The 22,131-nt window shown below is 64.0% G+C and overlaps 2 protein-coding genes across 5 annotated transcripts; both read left to right on the top strand.

Moving 5' to 3' along the window:
• Positions 1-124: 124 nt before the first annotated feature.
• SFXN3 (sideroflexin 3) lies at positions 125-7,103 on the top strand. 2 transcript variants are annotated; one of them, XM_068688318.1, is made up of 11 exons: positions 127-260; positions 473-639; positions 723-893; positions 1,004-1,102; positions 1,209-1,284; positions 1,457-1,542; positions 1,684-1,811; positions 1,892-1,941; positions 2,058-2,107; positions 2,425-2,472; positions 2,613-3,541. In XM_068688318.1, exons 2-11 carry the CDS (start codon positions 476-478, stop codon positions 2,707-2,709), a joined length of 969 nt encoding a protein of 322 aa, XP_068544419.1. In that variant the 5' UTR covers positions 127-260; positions 473-475; the 3' UTR covers positions 2,710-3,541. The 2 variants fall into 2 exon arrangements, with proteins under 2 accessions (XP_068544420.1, XP_068544419.1); XM_068688319.1 differs by lacking the exons at positions 2,425-2,472; positions 2,613-3,541 and adding an exon at positions 6,966-7,103 and having other exon boundaries at positions 125-260.
• KAZALD1 (Kazal type serine peptidase inhibitor domain 1) lies at positions 6,986-12,016 on the top strand. 3 transcript variants are annotated; one of them, XM_068688322.1, is made up of 5 exons: positions 6,986-7,126; positions 8,771-9,371; positions 10,160-10,320; positions 10,956-11,103; positions 11,232-12,016. In XM_068688322.1, the coding sequence occupies exons 2-5, from the start codon at positions 8,870-8,872 to the stop codon at positions 11,315-11,317; spliced, it is 897 nt and encodes a 298-aa protein (XP_068544423.1). In that variant the 5' UTR covers positions 6,986-7,126; positions 8,771-8,869; the 3' UTR covers positions 11,318-12,016. The 3 variants fall into 3 exon arrangements, with proteins under 3 accessions (XP_068544423.1, XP_068544422.1, XP_068544424.1); XM_068688321.1 differs by lacking the exon at positions 6,986-7,126 and adding an exon at positions 7,165-7,725; XM_068688323.1 differs by lacking the exon at positions 6,986-7,126 and adding an exon at positions 7,983-8,410.
• The last annotated feature ends 10,115 nt before the right edge of the window (positions 12,017-22,131 follow it).

Below are 22,131 nucleotides of genomic sequence, written 5' to 3'. Positions count from 1 at the left end.
ACGCCACCCCCCCAAGATAAAAACACGCGTGGGGATCGCGCAGAGCCGTGCCGCGCAGCACGTAGGGGCCGCCCGGCGCAGATGGCCCGGGCCCGGCTTAGCTTCCCCCCCCTCCGCTGGCCCCCTCCCGGTCCCCGGTGCCCCCCCCCGTGTTGGGGCGGCTCCGTGACGGTCCCGGACGTCAGCGGGGCGGGGCGGCGGCGGCGCCGAGCGGAGCGGAGCGGAGCAGAGCGGAGCGCAGCGGGAGCTGCACCGGAGCCGTGAGTGCGCGCGGGTCGGGGGGGTCCCCAAAAAGGGGATGGGGATTGGGGCTCAGTGCCCACCCCAGAACAGGGAGGGGGGGTGCTGGGGCATGCGGGAGGGGGAGATTTTCCGTGGGGGGTGCGGGGATGGAGAGGGGTGCGTGGGGTGGGTGTCACCGTGTCACCATGTCGCCCCGTGTCGCTGTGTCGTGGGTCCCCCCCCCCTCCAGAGGATGCCCCCCCCGCTGCCCGCCTCCATCGATATCCGGGAGCCCCGCTGGGACCAGAGCACGTTCCAGGGCCGTGCCAAGCACTTCTTCACCGTCACCGACCCCCGCAACCTGCTGCTCTCGGGGGCCCAGCTGGAGGAGGCTCGCCGCCTGGTGCACGACTACCGGTAGGGTACGGGCTGGGTGCGGCCCCCCCTGCACCCATAGGGTGAGCTTTTGGGGTGCCAGCAGCTCCGTGCCCCCCTGGCAGGGCTGGCATCGTGCCCCCGGGGCTGACCGAGGAGCAGCTGTGGCGGGCCAAGTACATCTACGACTCGGCCTTCCACCCCGACACGGGCGAGAAGATGCTGCTCATCGGGCGCATGGCAGCCCAGGTGCCCATGAACATGACCATCACCGGCTGCATGCTGACCTTCTACAGGTAGCAGAGCCCCCCCGAGCCCCTCCCTGGGCACCCACGGGTGCTCGCCCTCGACCCCCAGCCCCTTGGGGTCCGTCCCCATGCTGCGGGGTGATGCTGGTGCCCGGCAGGACCACGCCGGCCGTGGTTTTCTGGCAGTGGGTGAACCAATCCTTCAACGCCATCGTCAACTACACCAACCGCAGTGGGGACGCCCCCATCACCCCCAGGTGAGCAGCCCCTCCGCCATGGGGACCCGGCGCACGGCTGGCCAGGGACGGGGCGCGTCACAGGGAGGTGGCCCTGGCTCATCGGTGTCACCTCCCATCCTTGCAGCCAGCTGGGGACAGCCTACGTGAGTGCCACCACCGGGGCGGTGGTCACGGCGTTGGGGCTCAAGGCTCTCACCAAGGTACGGGGACCCTCGGTGACCCCGCTACCCCCCGGGGACCCCATTGTCTCCCCGCTGCACCCTGCAGCTTTCAGCAGCAGGGAGGTTTGGGTTTTCCTTAGTGGCCGACCTGGGGACAGCTGGCTCTGTCCCCAAAACCTCTCCGTGACCCGCTCCTTGCTGTCCCCCCCAGCACCTGCCAGCCATCATCGGGCGCTTCGTGCCTTTCGCAGCCGTGGCCGCTGCCAACTGCATCAACATCCCGCTGATGAGGCAGAGGTGGGTGCCTGAGGGGGGGGGGACACCCGGGCTGTCCCGCTGAGCCCCCCCCAAAATATCACACAGCCCACGGATGGGGAACACGGAGAGGCACCAGCCTCCCCCCGAGCTGTCCCTGTCTCATCCCCGCTGTCCCCGCAGGGAGCTGAAGCTGGGCATCCCCGTCACGGACGAGAACGGGAACCGCCTGGGCGAGTCGGTGGCGGCGGCGCAGAAGGCCATCCTCCAGGTGGTGGTGTCCCGAATTGGCATGGCAGCCCCGGCCATGGGTGAGTGCCCGGCCCCCACCCTACACCTGGGTGCCCTTCGTGGGGTCCCGCGGAGCTCATTTCCTTCTCCTCTGCCCCAGCTATCCCCCCCGTGATCATGAACGCCCTGGAGAAGAGAGCCTTCCTGAAGGTACTGCTGGCTGCTAGCAGGGCAGGGTGGGCTTGGGGGGCACCCTGCTGGCCCCCAGCGGGGAAATGGGCGCCCTCCTGCCTGCTGACACCAAATCTCCCCCCGTCCCCCGGCAGCGGTACCCGTACCTCAACGCCCCCCTGCAGGTCGGCCTGGTGGGACTCTGGTAAGTGACCCCCTGGGGCCACACGGGGACACCCTGCTGCTGCTGCTGCTGCTCCCCAGGCAGATAGGGTGGGGGGCAGGAAACGTGTCACGAGCTTTTTTTTGCTCTTGGGAGGACATCTGAAGCCTCCAGCAGGTTCCTCAGCATCCCCGTGCGCCCCGTGTCAGAAAAAGCAGGGTTTGGGATTTGGAGAGGCCCCAAAACCCTGGCACTGCCCGGCACGGTGCTGGGCTGCCTCCCGGCTGCCCCAGGGACCGGCTGTGGGTGGGAGCAGGCTGCACAGCCCCGCTTCTCCTCTCCTTGTCCTCCCCGTGCAGCTTGGTGTTCGCCACCCCGCTGTGCTGTGCGCTCTTCCCGCAGAAGAGGTAAGGCCGGGCGCACCGCGCCCCGCGGGCGGGCTCCTCATGCCCTCTGACCCCCCAGAGGTGCTTTCGCTCAGCTGAGCGGTCAGAGGCTTGGAGATGCGCGTCCCCCTTTCCATCCCCTGCACCCCGTGTCCCCGCAGCTCCATGCAGGTGAGCCGCCTGGAGCCCCAACTCCAAGCTGGGATCCGGGAGAGGGACCCGCAGCTGCAGACCGTCTACTTCAACAAGGGGCTGTGAGCTGTGAGCAGGGCTCCCTGTGGGGCTGCTGCGTCGCTGAGCTTTACCCTCAGAGCCCCCCGGGGACACCACTGCTGCCCCTTGGCTGTCCCCTGTCCTTTTGTCCTCGTGCTCGCCCCCCCGGGGCGTAGCTGAGCCCCCGAACAAACCCAGAGGGACACCTCCCACCCCGGCACCTCCCCGGCGCTGTCTCCCTGAGCTGGTTTGCTCCTATCCCTGCTGCTGTGGGGCTGTCCCCAAGGCCAGCAGCCACAGCGTCACTGTCCCCAGTGCCAGGAGGAGGGGAATAATTCCCTGGTGACGTGTGGCTGGCAGGCAGAGGTGCCAGGGGCTGGGGGAGAGGCTGCAGCGGCGCTGGGCGCTGGCACGGCGCGGGGCACGGCACGGTCACGCCGTCCTTTCCAAGGACAGGGCCGGGGGGGCCCCGTGTGCCACTGCGGGCACCCACGGAGCAGAAATGTCCCCGTTCCCTGCGTGTCACCGTGTGGAAGCCCCATCCTGGGTGGGGGGAGGCAAATGTCCCCGTCCCCGTCCCCATCCGTGGTGCCAGCGCCAAGAAACTTTGTGCGCACCGGGGCGGGGGCACCCCCGGGGGTGCTGCAGGGCTGGAAGCTGGCACGCAGCATGAGTTAATCTCGGCAGAGCCCCTGTTTTATTCTCTTTTTAATGCCCTCTGTGCTCCCCCAAGGGGTTACCCTACATCCTCCTTCCCGGCGGACCTCCTCCAGTGGCTTTAAGCACCCCACAGTTTCCTCCGGTTGTTTTTTTACACACAGACTCTGTACCTACACCCACCAAATAATAAAGGCAGGCTGTTTATACAAAACCAAAAGCGAAGAGAAGCGTGGCGCCGATTCCTCCCTGGTGGAAAGGGGCTGGGGGCTGCCCTCTTCTCCCCGGGGGGCTGTCTGCAAAGAGGGCGAGGATGGGAATAGGGTGCCCCGGGGCCGGCCGCGCTCCCATTTCGTGCTGTGCCAGCCGTGCCGGGTGCTGCAGCGGGTGCTGGAGCCTGCTGCCCAGCTGTCAGGGCGGCTTTTTTTAGCACAAGCAGCTTAGCACCTCGCCCAGGGCTCTGCAAACCCGTGCCTGGGATGCTGCACGCTTGGAGAGGCCACCACGTTGTGCCCAAACCCACGGGGTTGGATAGCCCAAACCCATCGCCACGGTGCCAGCACCCACCCGGGACGGGCGGCAGGAGCGGGGTGGGCACGGGGGCGGCTCCAGCCCCCTCCTCCTGGCAGCCCCAGCATATTGTAAAGATCTCCCCTGAGCCAGCCATCGGCGGCTTATAAATAATGCAGCCCCTCGCCGCGCAATAAGGGCTTGTCAATTGCTATTCTGCTCTCATAAATTAAAGATGAAAAGGTACAAGGCTCTTGCCAGAAAAATGAAGACAAATTTTTAATAGCTTGCCAAGACGCGGGGAGATGGAGCGCTCGGGAAAAATGAATTAGGTTTTTATTATGTGTTTTATTGTGCTGTAATTGAACGGGATTAGCCGAGAACACAATATATTTCCAGGGCGGTGCGAGGAAAACAAAAATAATGATGACACCTCTCCCCCCACACCTGTGCGGGGACAGCTCCGGCGTCCAGGGGCTCAGATAGGGCTGGGGGGGGCACTTATAGGGCCGGGCTCACCCCAATTCCCATCCCAGGCTGTGGGGCAGGGTGGCACAGAGCCCTGCACAGGGCGCCGGGCATCTCACATCCGTCCCCATGTCCCCACCGCTGCCACCCCGGGGGACACTGGGGGCACTTTCCAAGCTGTCCAACCCCAAAAGTGGCAGGCCAGTCCCTGAGAAGGTGACAGCCACATGGCCCTGGGACTCTGGGGGTGTCTGGGGGGGGGACATCGATTGGTGCCTGGCATTTTTAATGAGCCGCCCGACCACAGGCTTTAACCTTGCCCATAATGAGGGCGAGCGGCAGCAATCCCTCCTGCCCCAGCCGGCTCCCCCAGCCTTAATGAGCTAATCAATACTTGTTCTCAGCTTAATTTCCAGCTAATTGCTCTTTAATGACGCCTGGAAATGGGCAGCCTGCTCCTGGGCCTCCCCCTTCCTTGCTCAGGGTCCCCAGGGTGGGGGTATCGGGGTCCCGGCCGGGTGCGGGTCACCTTCGTCCCAGCCCCACTGGCGCTGGGGGTCCCGGCACACGGAGCCACCTGGGCGACCCCTTAGCGTGTCCCATGGGTGGGGGGGTCCCCAAGGCACTTGGGGGAGGGCAGGGGGACAAGGGGGACAGGGCACGCTGTCACAGTGAGGGTCACACATCCTGGGCAGGTCCCCAAACCCCTACAGGGTCCCCAAACCCCTCTTGGAGAGGGGCGCGAAGTTGCCTTGGGGTCCCCAGGGTGGTTTTGGGGAAGGGGTGCTTGGGGTTGGGGGGGACCTGCAGGGACAGGGCTCGGGTGTAGGGACAGGGTGGCGTGGCAAGGGGATGGGGACGAGGCCAGCAGCGCCCTGGAGGTGGCAGCAGAGACCCCAGAGCCTGTCCCCTGCCACCCCCCCAGGGCAGTGTCACCCCCCCAGGACCCGCAGGGGGGGCGTTTAGGGGCTGAGCGCAGGGTCACATCTCTGGGCCACCAAACCCCAAATGGGGACCCCAAATCTCAGATGAAGGGTGTAGGGGATGGGGCACCCCATAGCCATTTAGGGGCAGGGCTCCCAGTTCGGGTGCCCACACTGCAGCCAGAAATGGTCCCGGTGCCAGGGGGGGGACACACAGAGGTGACAGGGGGGCCATCAGCACCACGCTTTGGGGGCAGAACCGTGGGTGATGCCACTTGTATGGGAGTGGGGTGGCGAGGAATGCCCCCCCCTATCCAAAATACCCTGCCATGGGGCTGCCCCCCAAAAAAATCCCAGAGCCTGGCCCCATTCCTGGGGGCACGGGTGCAGGGGGGACCTTGGCACTGCCCCAGCCCCACGGTGTGGGGCCCTGTGGGGATGCCATACAGAAAGGGGGAGTCCCCACAGCCCCCCAAAAGAAGCTGGGTGCCCCCAAAAACCCCCACGGAGGTGATGGAGACCGCTGGGTGCCCGGGGACCGGAGTGTCCCTCGCCACCTGGCCACCGCTCCCGGTCCCCCCCCCCCGTGAAGCCCCCGTCCCTCCCGCGCACAGCTGCAACCGCTTCCCCAAGAATTTGCTGACGGGCTCGTTCCGGGGAGGAATTTGCTCCGGAGAAGCCCCAGGAAACCTGAACCCGGCTGATTTATGGCACGGGACCCGCCTGGCACATGGGGCAGGGGGACCTGCCCGCGCCTCGTCCCCATTGGGGACCCACAGGACGCGGTTGGGACCCTTCGGGAGCCCTGCGTGGCTCTGGGGTGGATCAACCTGGATCCACCACAACCCTGACTCATTTGGCCCACGGCTTCGTTTCCAGGGTGGGATTTTCGTCAGCTTTTGGCCCCCCCTGGGATCTCCTGGGCCAGCAGCCCAGCGCCGGGGCAGGACCGGGGCACCCCGGGACAGGCAGCGAGCAGGATGGGGCCACGTCCCCATGGCAGAGCCAGGAGGGGTGCCACAACCAGGGGGACGTCTGCAGATATTTGGGACAATCATTTGGGGAAATATTGGGGCCGGGAGCCCTGGGGTGCGCCGTGCCGGGGGCACGCTGATTGGAGCGGGGTGTGATGGGGTACAGCTCCTCCTGAAGCACAGGTTAGCTCTTCCACCCCTAATTTGGAGCTGCTGCTATTTATTAGCACGTTCAACAGCCTCGTTAAGCAGGAGGTTTAATTATCTGCCGGGCTGTAGCTCCATCTTGGTTTTAGGGCTGAGCCCAGCAGGTTTTAGGGGCAGCGCTTGGCACAGGGGTGCCTGAGGATGTGGGTGATGCTTCCCCAAAGGGCTGTGGCTCTGGGGGGGCCTAAAAGGGTCCCTCAGCTCTCCCCTCCTCCCCAAGTGGTCTCAGGGACCCCCGAAATCCCCAGCAGCTGGGGTTGCCAAAAAAACCTGCAGCACGGCTGGGCCGGGCCAGAGGAGCTGGGGGGGGGCTCGGCCCCGAGCCACGGGGCTGGGGGCCGCTAAGGGGGAGCAGAGAGGGGCTGAAGGCAGAGCCAGCAGGACCCCCCCTCCGTGACAGGCTGCTGGAGGGGGATTTTGGCCAGGAAGAGTGGGTTTTTGGGGCTGCAGCCCCGTGGATTTTCCATCATTAGCCACGGCCGGGTTTGCAACGCGCCGGAGCCCGGAACGGATTTGCAGCGGGGGTTTTGGAAAGCAAAAGCAGATTTTTTTTTTTTTGCAGAGCAGTGAAGGAAACCAGATCCTGCGAGGGCTCCCGGGACGGCTTTGCCTCGGCTGAGATTCGCCGTGGAAGCAAATCCCACAAATTCCTCGCTTGGAAAAGGGGAGGGGGCTGCGGCCCCCCCCGGCACGGTGGCGGGGCAGGGCGCGAGCGCGCAGCGGGTTTGTGCTCAGCCCCGTGTCCCCCTGCTCGGGAAGGGGCTGGGGTGTCCCCCCCAAATTCAGAACAGGGGAAACTGAGGCAGAGGGGACCCTACAGCCCTGTGGGGGGGTTGGCAGTGCACCGCTGGGGCTCGGGGGGGGACCCAACCAAGGCAATGCCACCACTTGTGTCCCCTCTGTGCCCGCTCCCTGGGTGGGTGGGGGGTGTCACGGGCATCCCGTGGGAATCACCCCCCTGTTTAATTACAGCAGCTGCCCAAATTCCACCCCGTGGGGTGCTCCTGCTCCCCGCCCCGGCTGTGCCAATCCGATTTCGCTCACATCTCCCCACGGATCCCCCAAAAGCCCCCCCTGGGGATGGCATCCCACAGCAGGGGGGTCCCGCCTGTGGCACAGGGGGGTGACCCCGATAACCGGGGGTCCTGCCGCAGCCCGGTGGGTCCCGGCAGGGAAGGGGTGGCCGCCAGCTCGGGGCCTGTCCGGGGTTGGGACGGGGCCCGTCGGGGGGCGTGGGGACTGGCGTGGCGCTGACATCACGGCCGGTGGCAGCGGGGCTGTCGGGGCTGGGCGCACCGAGACATTGCGCACCGGAGCCTCCGGTAAGTGGCGGCTTGGGGTCGGGAAAGGAGGGGGTCCCAGGGGGATTTGGGGAGCAGGGGGGGTGGGTTTGTATGTTGGCTGCTTCCCCCCTTTTCCTGGCCCCAGCTGCTGTGGCTGCTCGGGGTTGGGGCTTTTCGCTGTGCAGGAGGAGGGTTGGGGGCTCCGGTGAGTGTTTTGGGGAGTGCTGTGGGATGGGGTTTGTTGTCCCTTTTGTAATCTGGGGGGGGTTAATGGGGGCAAACGGGGGGCTGGGGAGGGGGCTGCAGTCCTTGTTTTTGGGGAGACCTGGGGGGATAGCTCGCAGAAGATGTGGGAAGCCTGGGAGTCCCCCTGCTCGGGGACAGGGACCCCACGGTGCTGGTGCAGGCTGCCCACTTGTGCACCGAGTTCCCCCGTGCTCAGCCAGCAGTGTGACAGCTGGGAGGGGGTTCACAGAGCTTTTTGGGGGGGCTGAGCCCCTGCTCGGGTGAGATATGGGGTTGGAAGTGAGGGCAGAGAGAGGTCATGGCAAGGAGAGGGGGGGGAAAAAAGCCAGGAGTGAGCGGGAGCATCCTCCTGGCCGGGCTCCTCTCGGCTGGCTGCCTCCAGCACGGAAAGAGCCCCTCGTCTGCTGGCTCAGCCGCTCCACTGCGCTCCTCCGGGCGGTGACGGAGGGGAAAAAAGCCTCGTGACTCCTGCGGAGAGGTGGGGAAAGGAAAGGGGCGCCCGGCTCCACAGCAGCTTCCCGAGAGGAGCCGGGCACGAGGCCGCCGGGGCGGCACGGAGCAGCCTCTCGGGTGCCTGGGGCCCAGTGGGGTGGGAGCAGGCTGGGCTCTATCTGCCAGGGGAATAGGGTGAAGCTGGGTCTGGGGTCAGCAGCCCCGTTTGGGGAGAAAGAAGGGACTGTGTGATGTCATGTTTTGGGGTGGTGTCACGTTTTGGGGAGCCTGGTAGGAGGTGGGGAGCTGGAGGGTGGGAAGAGCCCCCCCTGCATGTCCTGCTGTGCTGCCCAGGGGGCTGGGGCGCCCTCTCCATGCCCCTAAAACACGTTCTCCCTCCTGGCAGGCCACGATGGCAGCTCAGCTCTAACCCGGGAGGCCGGAGCGGTGCCGGAGGTCCCCGTCCAAGTGATGGTGGCACCGAGCTCGGGGAGCCGCCGCGAGGATGCCTGAGGCCAAGCCCCTGAGCTCCTCCTGCCTGCTGCTCTCCTTGCTCTCCGCGCACTGGGCTTGGCTCCAGCTGGGCCAGGCTTTCCCCAGCACCTCCGAGTACCTGCAGCGGGGCTGGCAGCGGCTGCTGGAGGAAGGGGAAGGCTGCGCCCAGTGCCGGCCGGACGAGTGCCCGGAGCCGCGCGGGTGCCTGGCCGGCACAGTGCGGGACGCCTGCGACTGCTGCTGGGAGTGCGCCAACCTGGAGGGGCAAATCTGCGACCTGGACAACACCAACCACTTCTACGGCAAGTGCGGGGAGCACCTGGAGTGCCGGCTGGACGCCGGCGACCTGCGGCACGGCGAGGTGCCCGAGCCCCAGTGCGCCTGCCTCTCACACCGAGCCCTCTGCGGCTCCGACGGCAGGACCTACCCGCAGCTCTGCCGCTTCCTCGAGGCCGCCCGTGCCCGCCCCGATGCCAACCTCACCGTGGCCCACGAGGGGCCCTGCGAGGCAGGTAGCGCCCGGGGGGAGCGGTGGGGTGAGGGGTTTGGGTGAGATCTTCCACCCGGGGGCCCTTCTGCTGCGGGCACGGCGCACGGAGAGCTTTGGGAGAGGCTTTGCCAAGTCCGTGCGGGATTTACGGGAGGCTGAGCGCTGCTGAGGCTGCTGGGGGAGATCCAGGGCGTCGTTAGCGAGCTCTTGGCCGCGGCACCGTGCGGCTGGAGCGGGGCTGGTGCCAAGAAACTCCCCAGAAACGCGGCTCCTTCGCCCTGGCCGCCGCTTGCGTGCGGAAAGCTGGCCGGGGTCGGTTTGCTGTGTGATTTCCATCTACGTACGGAAACCCAGAGTGTGGCTAAGGGGTGGGGGGCAACCCGTGGGCAACCCTGTGGCACCGGTTGCCACAGCCCAAGGGGGTGTCAGAGTTGGTTTTATTTTCTGCAGCTCGTCTTGTCCCTGAGTTTTTCCTCCAGGAGCGCGCTCTTGGGCACCTGTAAGAGCCGGGCCGTTTCTGGGACAGGTGGGGGGATTGTGGCCAGGACAGGGGACCTGAAGGGGGCAGGGGATCATGAAAGCTGTGTCCTGGGGGGGCTCCGAGGTGCAGGAGGGGCTGCAACAACCCTGGGTTTGTGGGGAGCTGGGGGTGACCCCCGGTCCTGGCCGGGAGGAGGGGCAGCACCCTGGGGGCACGGCGATGCTCTGCGAGGGTGGGCTTGGAGAGGGGTCACGGGGAGGGTCCCGGCATCGCTCCCCCGAGCCAAATTCTCCCGGCTCGGCTCTCCTGGCCCCTCTGTGTCCCCCCAGAGCCCCAGATCACCTCCCCTCCCTACGACGCCTGGAACGTCACCGGCCAGGACGTCGTCTTCGGCTGCGAGGTCTTCGCCTACCCCATGGCGTCCATCGAGTGGAGGAAGGACGGCACCGAGATGCTGCTGCCGGGGGACGACCCCCACATCTCCGTCCAGGTGGGCACCCTCCCCTCTCCCCCAAACACCTCCGGTAGCTTCTGATCCCCTGCTCCTCGTGGAAGCAGCACAAAGGGAGCTCCCTTTTGGCTCGCCCTGCCTGCTGCCTTCGTGCCGTGCCTGCTGGATGAGGGGACCAGCCCCTGGACACCCTGCCAGCTTCCTGACCCCAAATATAGCACGGAGCGAGCCCCGTGGCACCCAGCCAGGCTGTACCCTGCCATTATAGGGTGTGGGCAGCAGCACGGGGCCGTGCAGCCCAGCTGGGCACCGGTGAGGGGGGGATCGTGGTGGGGAGCACCCAGCGCTGCTGTAGGGTGACGTGCTGGTCCCCTGCGCCTTTCTGACCCCAATGCCCCGCTGTAGGGTCTGGCTGAGGACCCTGCCTGGCCAAGGGAGCCTCAGCTCTCCGCCCTCAGACACTACACGGCAAGAGCAGCCTGCAAACAGCTGCAGCCCAGCTGGGGCCGGAGAAGGTTGTTTGGTGCTGGGGACAAACAAACAAAAAAAAAATAGCCCAGCTGGCGCCAGGGAGCTCGGGGCCCCTCTGAGCCACCCCTGTGGGGTTTGCAGAGCTGCCTCTCCCATCCAGGGGGCTGTGCCCACCCCCAAAAAACCTAATTCCCTCCTGGCAGTTCAGGGGAGGTCCCCAGAGGTACGAGGTGACGGGGTGGCTGCAGATCCAGGGCGTGCGGGTGACCGACGAGGGCACCTACCGCTGCTTCGCCAGGAACAAGGTCGGGGAGGTGGTGGCGTTCGCCAGCCTGACCGTCTTCACGCCGGGTGAGCACCCATCCCCTGTCCCCAGGAGGTCCTGTGGGGTGTGGGAGGGGACATTTGGGATATAGGGCACAGCCACGGCGTGGTTTGGAGGGGGGCGATGTCACCCTGTCCCTGTGCTGCTGTTCCAGACCAGCTCAACCTGACGGGCTCGTCCCTGCCCAAGCCCCGCGTGGTGCCCGAGGACTACGGGGACAGCGAGGAGGACTACTACTAGCCCGGCTCCCTGCTGTGCTCGCCCCACGGGGCCCGTCCCTGGGGAGCAAACACCCCCAAAGCTGTCCGCATCCCCTGGGGAGGGACAGCCAGGCTTCGCCCCAGGAGCTTGCTGCAGGAACGCCCTCCCTTCCCGTTTCATTTTTAAGCAGAAAAGTAGTGATTTGAGGAAACCAGACACTTGTGGTTTTCACCACTATCTTCCCCTCCCTGGACAATGCCGGCCTGAACGTTGACGTGGCCAGAAACACTTTTTGGCCTTTTTTTTAGACTGTTTTGTCCCTTCCAAGCAGCTCTGCAGCGGGGACGTTTCGGCGAGTGCTGGTGCGCACGTGCCCGGATCAAAGCTGACGCAGGGCAGCGAGCGTCCTGCACCCCCACGGCTCATCCCGGGGGGGTCCCCTGCGTGCTGGGGATCCTGCTGGCTCTCTGCACCCCCAGCTCCTCGCCTCCCATCCCTGCCACCACCCGGCCCCGGCCCCTTCCCTCCTCCCAGCTGCGGGGAGGTCCGGAGCCGAGGCCAGGAGCTGGCGGGTCCCCAGGCAGGATGCGCCCAGCCTTGGCTGCTCCGGGGTTGCACGCTGCTCTCCTTCCCCTTTCTTCTTTTTCTTTCCCTTTCCTCTTTCTCTCGAGAGCTGGCTCGGACGATGCAATTACAGCATCAAAACCTGAACAAGCAAATAAAAGGGATTTGTCTGGAGTTGGCAGCAGCCCCAAATTCCTGCAGCCGGTGAGGCTGGGCCAGCCCCGTGCCGCAGCCAGCAGCGCTGCTGAGCCTCCCCGGCCCCTCTGGCGGCAGCTCCTGTCCCTATCCCTGTCCCCACCAGGTCCCCACACCTCTGCGGTGGCCCTGGGGCCCTTTTTGTGATGGGGAACCCCATAAAACTGGGAGAAAGGACGTGCTCCTTGCCCCTGGGCTGCTTTTGCTCCCCAGGCAGCGTGATTTTTCCATCCTTGCTCTTTACTTTTGCCTGTTTTAGGTGCAAAACCTGCTTTTTTTTTGGAGAAACTGGGCCACTTCCATCACTCCTCACCCCCCTCCCTCCCCGTTTGTGTGTTTGGTGGAACGGGGCCATGCTGGGGCTGCGGCTGCCGCGGGGAAACCCGAGAGCATCCCATGGCTCCGAGCCCCTCGCTGGGCTCCCTGCCTGGCCCCGGGCTGGCCCCCGGCCAGGCTCCCGTGCCAATCCTACCCCTGCCAGCTCTGCCCGGTGCCACACGGGTCTGGGACACACCGGGCTGGCCGGGGGCTGGATGGGCTGGATCCCTTCCAAGGGTCAGGATGGAGCTGGGGCTCCGCTCCCTGCAAGGCGAGGGGGTTGGGGTCCCCCGTGCCCACTCCCAGCCCCTTAAAAAATTCAAGGAGCCAATATCGCTGCCTGGCTGGAATCGGTCACTGCCACCGAGCCTAATTGAGGTTATTTGTTGCCTCGGGAAGCGTTCGGTCAGCTCTGACACGGGCTGTGTGAGTGCCTCCCCCAGGGTCTGCGTGGGGACGGTGCTCGGCTCCGGGCACCTGGAGGGGGGCCTGGGGACGTGCATGGGGACAGGGCTGGCTGCCCTGCTTTTTGGGGTGGTTTGTCTCCGCTATGAGCTTGTCCTAGAGCCCATGTGGGGACACATCCAGGTCCCCAGGGTTGGCCAGGAGGCAGTGGAGGTGCTCAGGGGCTGTCCTTGGATGCCACCTGGGTGCTCCTTGGATGGCACCGGGGTGTCCCCCTCCCCAGCGCACGGCCTGACCCCAAAGCCCTTGCCAAAAACTCACATCCCCGAGCCACCCGCAGCTGGTGCCGGCCCTGGTCGCCTCCATGTCACCGAACAGTGCCACCTCCTGGCAAAGCCACCGCCAAGCCACCACGCTCCCCCAGTGCTCCGGCACCGCTTGGGAATGGGGAAACTGAGGCACGAAGCCACCGAGCCCCGAGGGGCTCAGCGGGGGCTGCCACCTGCACCCCGACCCCTGTCCCCAGCCTGTCCCCATCCCCGGGGACCCCTCGTGCCCTCTGCGTGGCACCTCTCCACGCTGGCTTGGAGAGAGAGAGAAAGGAGCAGGACCCGCAGCACTTACGCCGTCGGATAAATAAAATGGAAATAAATCCTCCCGCGTTTGCAGCAAAGAGGTCTCCGCGGGGGGTTGCTTTCAATAATTCAAATGCCGCCGCAGAGCGGAGCCCCCGCCACTGGGTTTTAATAAACAGCGCCGTAATGTGACATGCAATTTATTATTAAGCTTAAAACAGGAAGCCAGGAGTTTAATAAAAGCGCCGGGTCCACGGTTCAGGCACGGCGAGCAGGGGGTGCTGGCTGGGGGGGGGGGGCTCCGAAATGGGATTGTGGTGACACCGGGCAGGGGTAAGGCACAAAATACTGCCTGTTCCTAACGCAGCTCCACCTGGGCAGCCCTGCACCACGCCATCGGGGTGGTTTAAAAGCAGAGTGGGATGCGAGCCCGCTGGGGCCGTGGGGCTGTGCGTAATGGGGGCTGCGGGGAGCATCGGGGGATTGGTGCCTGCTCCTGCGGCGGCCAGAAGAGGTGGTGCAGAGGCTGCCTGTGCTCTTCCCCAAAGAAATGGGGTTTGGAGAGGCTAATCCCTGTGTGCCAGCTCGTTTCCTGCTGTATTTTGCTCCCTGAAGGCTGTGGGGTTTGTCCCAGCGCAGAGCCACGGAGCGGGGCACCTGCGGCTCCCCGAGCCCAGCGAGCAGCCCCCATCTCATGGGGGGTTTCCAGCCAGATAAATCCCAGCTGGCAGCCTCCTTCCCCAGGCTTATCTGAAGGGTTGGCAGGGCTGTGTGTGGGGCAGCACCTGGGTGAGCTGGACCTTGGTGCAGGGCAGGGCCGTGGTGTCCCACCGTCCCCTCCAGGTGCGCGTCCGCGTGCCACCAGCCCGAGGACGGGGGGGGCTCCTCCTTTCGGGGTTATCTCGGCAGCGAGGAGGTGCTCAGCAGGGACCTGCCTTATCGGGGAGCTGGTTGCTGTCTCTCCTCGCGGGCTTTTTCTGCCCCGGGGCTGCTCTCTGTCACTTCTCTGCTCCGTAACAGCTGGAGGCAGGAGGAAATGGGAGCCTCCGTGCCTGGTCCCTGCCGGAGAGCGCGCGGATTCGGATGTGGGGGGGGGGGGGGATCTGGCTTGCAATTACCGTGCCTCTGGCTTGGCAGGCCTCAAAGTGTGAGTGATGGGGCTCCTGCAGAGCAGCCCCCCAGCCCACGCAGGCTGGAGAAGCGCTCGCACCCCTCAGCAGCCTCCCGGGCTGCGGCATCCACCTCCTGCCTGGGCTCGGCTGGTTTGGGGGTGTGGGATGCCAGAGGGGGCACGGCACAGCCCCATGGGGAGCTGCAACGCCTGGGAACTGGAGAACACCCCAAAATATTCACATCCCATGACCTGGGGTGTCCTGGGAGCGCAGGGGATGGATTGGAGCCCTGTGTCCCTATACAACACGCCGCTGATGGGTTTGGCAGGATGGGAGCAGCAGCTCACAAACATTTTGGGAAGGAGGATGAGCAGCTCCATGCTTGCTGCTGGAGGATGGAGGAGCCGGAATCAAACAGATCCCAGCCCAGCAGGGCTCATTTCAAACACGGGAAGAGGACCCAAAGCGCCAAGCACATGAGGACGGTGTCCCCCGGCCTCAAGAGGCACCCCAAGCTCCATCTCTCTGCCACCACCCCCTTACCCTGGCGGTGGGGATGGAAGAGTTAAAGCCCAGGTCCCGGCAAAGCAAGTGCTCACCGAAACAGCCAGCAGCTGCCCGGGGCTCCCCTCTGCCCCCTGCCCTTATCCATCTCCCTTATCCCCGGGCAGCAGCGGGGCAGGAGCTTCCCCTCTGCCTCCTGACGAGGAGCAGAGCTGGCGGAAGCCGGGCTGGGGTCCCCATCCCTGGGCAGAGGCGGGGGGGGATGCTCAGGGCATGGGTTGAGGGTTTTGGGGGGGGTCAGGCAGGGGCGTTTTGCCCCTCCTCGGAGCATCTCCAGCAGCACGGAGCTGGAGCGGCGGCGGGCAGGCTGGGCCGGGGCTGTTTAATTAAATGTGAAGGGCTCCCGAGCTCCAGCCCTCGCTGCAGCCTGAGCGACTTCGGGAAAGAGGCCTTTTATTAAAAGAGAGAGAGGCTCGGGCTCTGCCAGGCAGCCATCAAACGGCACATTTAATTGTCTCGCCTCGTTTAGCCGCTGTGTGGGGAAGGGGACGCGCTCCAAGCCCTCCCCAAAAGGTCCCCGGGGTGGCGAAGGGGCTCGGGCACGGGTTCAGCTGCGGGTGCCAAAGCGGGGCTGGGTCCTGGGGACGTGATGGGACCCCCCAGGGGACAGCCACAGCCGGAGCAGCCAGGGCCAGGGCTCCCCGTTTGGGGAGGAAAAGGAAGATCTGGAGGGGGAGGAAATGCGGGCTTTTATCAAAACCTCCGACTTCAAAGTTGTCCGGCTGAAGTGCTCCCCTCTGGTTTAATTTGAAGTGATGTTTCCTTCAGCGGCTGCGGCTAAATGGCATCAAACGAGGCTGAAACGGCCGGAAAGCCTGGGAAGGAGGCACAACGTTTGGGAACGGCAGCGCTCCGGCCTTCCCAAAGCCTCTCCCCAGAGGTGGAAACCTTCTGGGGAGGGGGAAGCCTTTTGATCTGTCCCCCTAGGTGATTTTGGGGGCTTTGTGCTGGCCCCGAGGCTCATGGCCAAGGGGGAGGTGATGGGTTTTGGTCCAGCCCTGCGCACGGAGGGGGGGTGCTGAGAGCCGGGTGCTGTCCCGCTGCTGGGGCTGCTCACAAACAGCTCCCCAAATCCAAACAGGGTTTGGGATTGCTCTCAAAAATGGGGTTCCAGTGACCCGAAAGGGCTTTTTTTTGTTCCAAATGTCAGGGGGGAGATGCTCGCAGCCATGGGACCTCCGTGGAGCAGCAGGCTCCTGCCCACGTGCCCAATTTTTCGTGCTCAACCTCAGCCCTCGATGCTTGGTTAACTCCCTCCACCAACCCCACATCAATGCACCAACCTCCCACCCTTTAGAGGCAAGAAAGGGAAAAAAAAACCCACCCTCTCCCATAAGAGAGGGCTGAGTGGAGCTGCGATTCCCCCGCTCCCAGCCCAACATCTCCGCTCCGGCGCTGGCAGGGCTGCGGCTGCTTCCCCTCGCCCCCTCCTCTGCCTCCCCCAGCCCCGCTCCCAGCTGCTGCGGGGTGCTGAGTTCATGGGAGCCGTACCTGTGCTTTGTCTTCATCTGTCACCCCTCCTGACAGTCAGATCCATCTTCAACTGGGAGCGCGAGGGGAAGAGAGGGAAGCAATAATTAACCTCTGCGCGGGCCGCTCCCGAAATGCTGCGGTCTGCTGATGCGCCAGGAGACGGCCCTGACACTTTTATTGCTGCTCCAGCGCCGGGCAGCGCGTGGAGGAGGCGACGTGGCCGGGCTGGGACACCTGAGGCTGTCACTGAGCTGGAGGAGCCGCCACCACACGGCTCATTTGGGGGCTATGTGGGGTGCCCGGGGTGGGGTCTCATGGCACAACCTTTGCCAGGGGGGATTTGGGGGCGCACGAGAGAAAATCAACGCCAAAAGCCCTTGGCAGCCAAATTTTGGGTCGTGCCCATCCCAAGGGGCTCGGCATGGCCAGGGAGCACCAAGCCCATCCCGGTGAGCCCCCGCATTGAAGCAGCGGCTGCTCGTGCCAGTGGGAGATGGGGAAACTGAGGCATAAAGGATGAGATAGATTTTTCCAAGCTGAGGCAAGGAGCAAAAGTGTCTCCAAGCCTCGTGCAGCTTCCCTCCTGTAGCTACAAGAGCATCCTTTGCAACGGGTCAGCCAGCTGAGGAACCCCAGTGCCTGAAAATACGAGCTCCAAACTTTCCATTTCAGCTTTTTTTGGGGTGTTTTACGAGAGGGACAGGGGGGAATAACGCCCCCAGACACCTGACGTGCCCACAGAGTGCTGCCAGCTCCCTGGCTCCCTCGCGGCGGCGGGGCTCGCTCCCTGCACAGATGGGGGTTTAATCAGCCCCGCTCTAAGCACACGGGTGTTCGGCGCTAATTGAGTTTCCCTCCGTTCATTAGGCTGGTTATTCATCACTCGGGAATGACGAAAGGCTGCGAGGCTGCCGGGTGCTGGGAGCCGTGGTGCCGCTCCATGCCGGCGCGCAGCCGAGCATCCTTCCCTCGCCGTGGGATTATTTGGGGTGGGGACGGTCCCTCGGCCCTATAGTGGCACCGATGGGTCATTGCCATGGGGGCTTGGAGCAGGGATCTAACGGGGTTCTGCAGGGAACCGAGTGATCTCCATGTCCCGAAGACCTTGCCTGGGGTCAGCTCTCCCCTATGGCATCCTCTGAGCCCCCCGAGCCCCTCTCGCCCCCTCCCCAGCACCCTCCTCCCCGTGCCCGGCCGCGTGGAGCAGCGCCAGCGCCGGCACCCCTCTACCTTCGGAGAGGGGCTGGTGCTGGGCTTTGATGGGAGCAATCCATCTCCATCACTGTAATGACCGTTCCCATTAATCGGCCATAAACTAATAAAGTAAGCACTTTCCCCTCCATCCCCGCCACCCCCCCGAAACTTCATTAAGTCTTTAGTACATTAATATGTCTTACTTAGTGTCTGCTTTGGCCTCCGTTGTTTTTTTTTCTATTTTTTCTATTTTTTCCCTTTTTTTTTGCTGCGGGTAGCAGGGGTTTACCTGCTGATGCTATTCCCCACAGCCCCCAGGATGCTTTGACAGCCCGGGTCACCCCCACGGTGGCCGGAGCCTCGCGCCCGTGCGCGCTGGCGAGCGGAGAAAAAAGGGAAAAGGATGGGGAAAAAGGGGGGGGGACACGGGACGCACGACGGAGGGAGGCGCGAATAAAAAGATCCCGGACACCTCCAAATTAAATTTGTGATGCCTGGCATCAGATGGGCCCGCAGCCAGAGATTAATTCGACTGATCAAGTTATAAAGAGCGCTGCGGCGGGTAATCAATCTTGGAGCTGTCAGGCGGATAGGCAGCGGTATTAACCTGGCAGGACTCGCGCACACACACACACACACACAGGCGCACAGAAGCCTTTTTAATTCCTCTCCCACTGGCTGTTATTTCCCAGGCCTGGTTATTTCGGAAGGGCTGGGGGGCAGCTCTCAAGTCCTGCAGCCCAGGCGGAGCATCCTTCTCCTCCTCGTGCGCTCGCCACCCCAAAATGTGAAGGGACGGCGCTTGGATGTGGAGCTGGGAGTTTTTAGGGTCAGTTTTCCAAGGGACAACACTGGATTTTCTGCTGGATGCTATGAAAACTCAGACTGGGCTTCCTCCTCTTCCCATTTTGGTTTTCTGTGTTTTTTTTTTTTTGGAGAGGATTCTGCACAACCCCTGCTGGGGTGCACACGAAGCCACCCAGACATGGTGAGAGCCGGGCAGCTCCTTGCTCTGAGCAGCCCCCAGGTCCCAGAGCAGGGCTCAGCCTGCGTGGGTTGGAGACCCCCGTGCTGGGGGTGCCGGCAGAGACCCCTCCTGGGTCAGCCTCAGGTGGAAGGGGAAATCCTATGGGCTCAGCCTTTGGAGCCCAAACACCCTCAGATCGACCCTGCAGAGAGGAGGAAACTCATGGGCAAGAGCAAACTCATGGCACTTGGGAAAAGTGACCGAAAAGCAGAGTTTTGGGGGCCACCCCGACCCCATCCAGGTCCGAGTGCTTGGTTAACAAGGTTTTGGGTGCTCCCCTGGCTTGAGTCCTCCCCGTGCCGTGGTCTTGAGGTTGTCCCATGGGGCTGTGAGCCCACGTGGAGCCCTTTGGCCCAGAGCCGTGCTGCCCCGTGACCAGGGCAGGCTGGATTTTTGTGGTGGCCCCGGTGACCCCTCCCGTGCCAAAGCTGCGAGCCGTCAGCGTGACACGGGGCTCGGGCTGCTGGGAACGCCGTGGCCTTTTCTGGATGCTCAAGTGGCTCCTTCCAGGCTGGAACAAACCCCGTGGGCGGCGGTGGGATGCGCTGAGAAACGCGTTGGGGTGGGAGCTGGCCCCTCTCTGAGAGGAGACGCTTTCCGAGCCAGGTCCCCTGGTCAAACATCCCCAAATCCTTTCGCTCCCACGGTTTCCCCGAACGTCCCCTTTAGGGTCTGTCCATCAGCCCGTGCAGCCAGCACAGCCACAGCTGGCAGCCAGCAGCCCGCTCTGAGCCTGTGTACAAGGAATAGGGGGGGGCACCTGCTTTTGGGGTGCTGGGGTTGGGTCCCCAAAGGGGATGGAGGTTGGAGATGGATTTGGGGTGATGCGCTCAGCGCCAGCACCCGGTCTCTGCGTCCCCGATCCAAAGGGATGTGGGGCTCCTGGTGGCAGCTGGCACGTGCCCTGGGGGTGTCCCCATCCTTTTTGTGCCCCCAACCAAGCGGAGCAGCAGGGGTGCTGTGACCACCCACCCCCTGTGCCGGGCAGGGTCCTCTCGGAGCACATAACCATGGCTGCTGGGGGGCACCAGCACCCCGTGCCCCCTTTCTTCCAGCCCCCAGCCCTGCCTGATGCCGCAGCCCCTTCCTAAAAGCCCCCCATCAAACACCTGTATCCTCGGCTGGCTGCGCCCACCCCGCCAGCTCGCGGGGCTCCAGGGCTGCCTCCCGCTGCCAAGCCGCTCCCGCTCAGCTCGTGCTGGCGGATTTCGGAGCCGTTCGGTGCCAAAGCCTCCTCCAATTAATCTTCCCCCTTCCCCGGCTCCCTCCCCTCCTCGCTGGGCCGCATCCTGGGGAGGATCCATCGATCTCGGCAGTGTCCAAACGCAGCAGCTGGAGCTGGGTGTTTGCCGGCACCTTCTCCAGGTTGCTGGGCACCGGCGCGGATGCTGTCTTCATATTTGATGGGATTATTAGCATGGGGAGAGGAGGAGGGGGGGGGGGAAAGCGAGCACTAATTGATCTGGTAATAAAGTTAATAGAAGCTCTTATGAGCTTGCCCATTAAGAATAATTAAGGAAGGGCGAGGGAGGGGAGGAGAGCGAAGGGAAGCCCCCCAGGGCTGGGGCGCGCCGGCTGCCTGGGGTCCCTTTGCCCCCAGCCCCACTCCTGTCCCCGCTCCCGAGGTCCCACAGGTCCTCAGGATCCTGTTCCAGAGACCTCCCAGGAAAAGGGAAGAGCAGGTTTCCTGGGCTGCTCAGGGATGTTGGGGCTCAGGGACAACCTGGGGACAGCGGGGAGCTGGAGCCAGCCTGGCTGAGCCGCGGCACGGGGCCGAGGCGAGGTAAACAGGGCTGGTGAAAGAAGAAAAGAGCAGCCCGGCGGGGTCAGGGGTTAACACGGATGGGGCTGGGACTACACAGGGCTGGGAAAACAGGTGGAGTTTTGGTGGCTGATGGCAGGAGGCACTGGGGATGTGTGGGGACCACGCTGAGCCCTGCCCGGTGCTCCTGGGATGGTCGCAGTGCCGTGGAGAGGACCAGACCATGCACAAGCCGGGCACTTGTGGGATTCCCCCTGCTTTGCCCTCGGTGGCTGGCAGAGGGACCCGCACGGAGGTCGGTGACATCTTAAAAGCTGCTGCAACACGAGCTGGTGGCTTGGGAACACCCATATGCTCCTCCAGACCCCGGGGAGGGCGGCCGGGACCGGCAGGCTCCAAATATTGATCATGGCTGGGATGCTCACCGAGCCTCCTCCACTCTGAGCCCTGGCCAGATGTCCTTGCTTTATCCCCACGGGTGGGAACTGGCATGGGTAAAGCAGAGGGTGCTCACCCCAAATCCCCCCCCCCCATGATCCAGGGGTGGCCGCAGCAAGCTGGGGACATCACCCGTGGCACCGTGGGGCCATGGAGCGAAGGGTGCCCCCTTCTCCCCAGTGAACCCAGGCTAAGTAATGGGGCTTGGGATGCTGCGTGGTAATCCTGAGCAATGATTTACATTTAATTAGGCAAATGAATATGAAAATAGACTCTGCCCAAGAGCCTACTAATAACTTGGTGTGTTAATGGCTTGGGCTAATATAACTCCGAGCTGGCAGATCGCGGTGCGGCGGGGAGCGAGCGCCCGGCCAGGCTGCGGGTAGCGGGCAGGCACAGCCTCCCCCTTCAGCTCAACACATCCTGGTCCTAAATGTGGTGTTGTGTTGGGTAGCCACCTCTGGGCCTGAAAAACAGGCTGGGGCCACCATGGGAGAAGAAGGATTTGGGTATAAGTGCAGCGGAGAGGGCAAAAGGCAAAAAATCTGTCGCTTCGAGGAGCGTGCTCCCTCTTTGGCCCTACAGCAGATGCAGGATCCCTGTAAGGCTGCGGGGCATCACGGATAAATCATTTGGTACCTTTTGGGGCATGGAGGGATCCTGCCCTGGAAAAGCAGGGCTCCCAGCCTGGCTTGGAAACACGTACATCACAGGGCTGTGCCCCGGACCGGGCGAAAGAGGGCACTTAGAGCCAGCTGTTACCAAGGAACTAAAGTATCTCAGTTTGTTAATTAATCAATGTTAATGAATTGTTAATTAATTAATGTTAACCGAGCCAACATGTAGCATTTTTTTACATCTAGAACAGCCTCTGCACCCCGGGCTGGGCTGGTTTGCTGCTGGGCACTGGCACAGAGCTGCGGGATGGATGCCACCGCTTTGCCCGGGATCACACGCGCAGGGGGATTTCACACCATGCCATATTTTCACCTGAATTTGTTTTCCTAACCTGCCTGAACCCCATTAAACCTTTGCGAGGTTGAAATTGGTACAGGTCCACCTGAAGTCCCTTACAGAGGCCAGGGTCCCCCCATCGGTGCGCTCTGCGCCGTTCCTGCTGCCCCCCAGCACCTGTAATTTGGGGCCGGGGCTCCCACCCAGGGCAGCGGCGGTGCATTCATCACTGCAACCCGGCGGGGCCAGGCCGATAGATCTTCCTAGCACGT

Source organism: Anas acuta, chromosome 7 (genome assembly GCF_963932015.1).
Source record: "Anas acuta chromosome 7, bAnaAcu1.1, whole genome shotgun sequence".
Taxonomy (NCBI): Eukaryota; Metazoa; Chordata; class Aves; order Anseriformes; family Anatidae; genus Anas; species Anas acuta.
Note: the sequence above shows the minus strand (reverse complement) of the source record. Positions and strands in the feature narration are given on the sequence as shown.

Bases quoted from the DNA above. Each gene is read 5' to 3' on its own strand.
- SFXN3 (XM_068688318.1), top strand. From the start codon at position 476: ATGCCCCCCCCGCTGCCCGCCTCCATCGATATCCGGGAGCCCCGCTGG. The intron at 894-1,003 runs GTAGCAGAGCCC...GGTGCCCGGCAG, and splicing joins TGCATGCTGACCTTCTACAG to GACCACGCCGGCCGTGGTTT. The intron at 1,942-2,057 runs GTACTGCTGGCT...GTCCCCCGGCAG, and splicing joins AGAAGAGAGCCTTCCTGAAG to CGGTACCCGTACCTCAACGC.
- KAZALD1 (XM_068688322.1), top strand. From the start codon at position 8,870: ATGCCTGAGGCCAAGCCCCTGAGCTCCTCCTGCCTGCTGCTCTCCTTG. The intron at 9,372-10,159 runs GTAGCGCCCGGG...GTGTCCCCCCAG, and splicing joins CGAGGGGCCCTGCGAGGCAG to AGCCCCAGATCACCTCCCCT. The intron at 11,104-11,231 runs GTGAGCACCCAT...CTGCTGTTCCAG, and splicing joins CCTGACCGTCTTCACGCCGG to ACCAGCTCAACCTGACGGGC.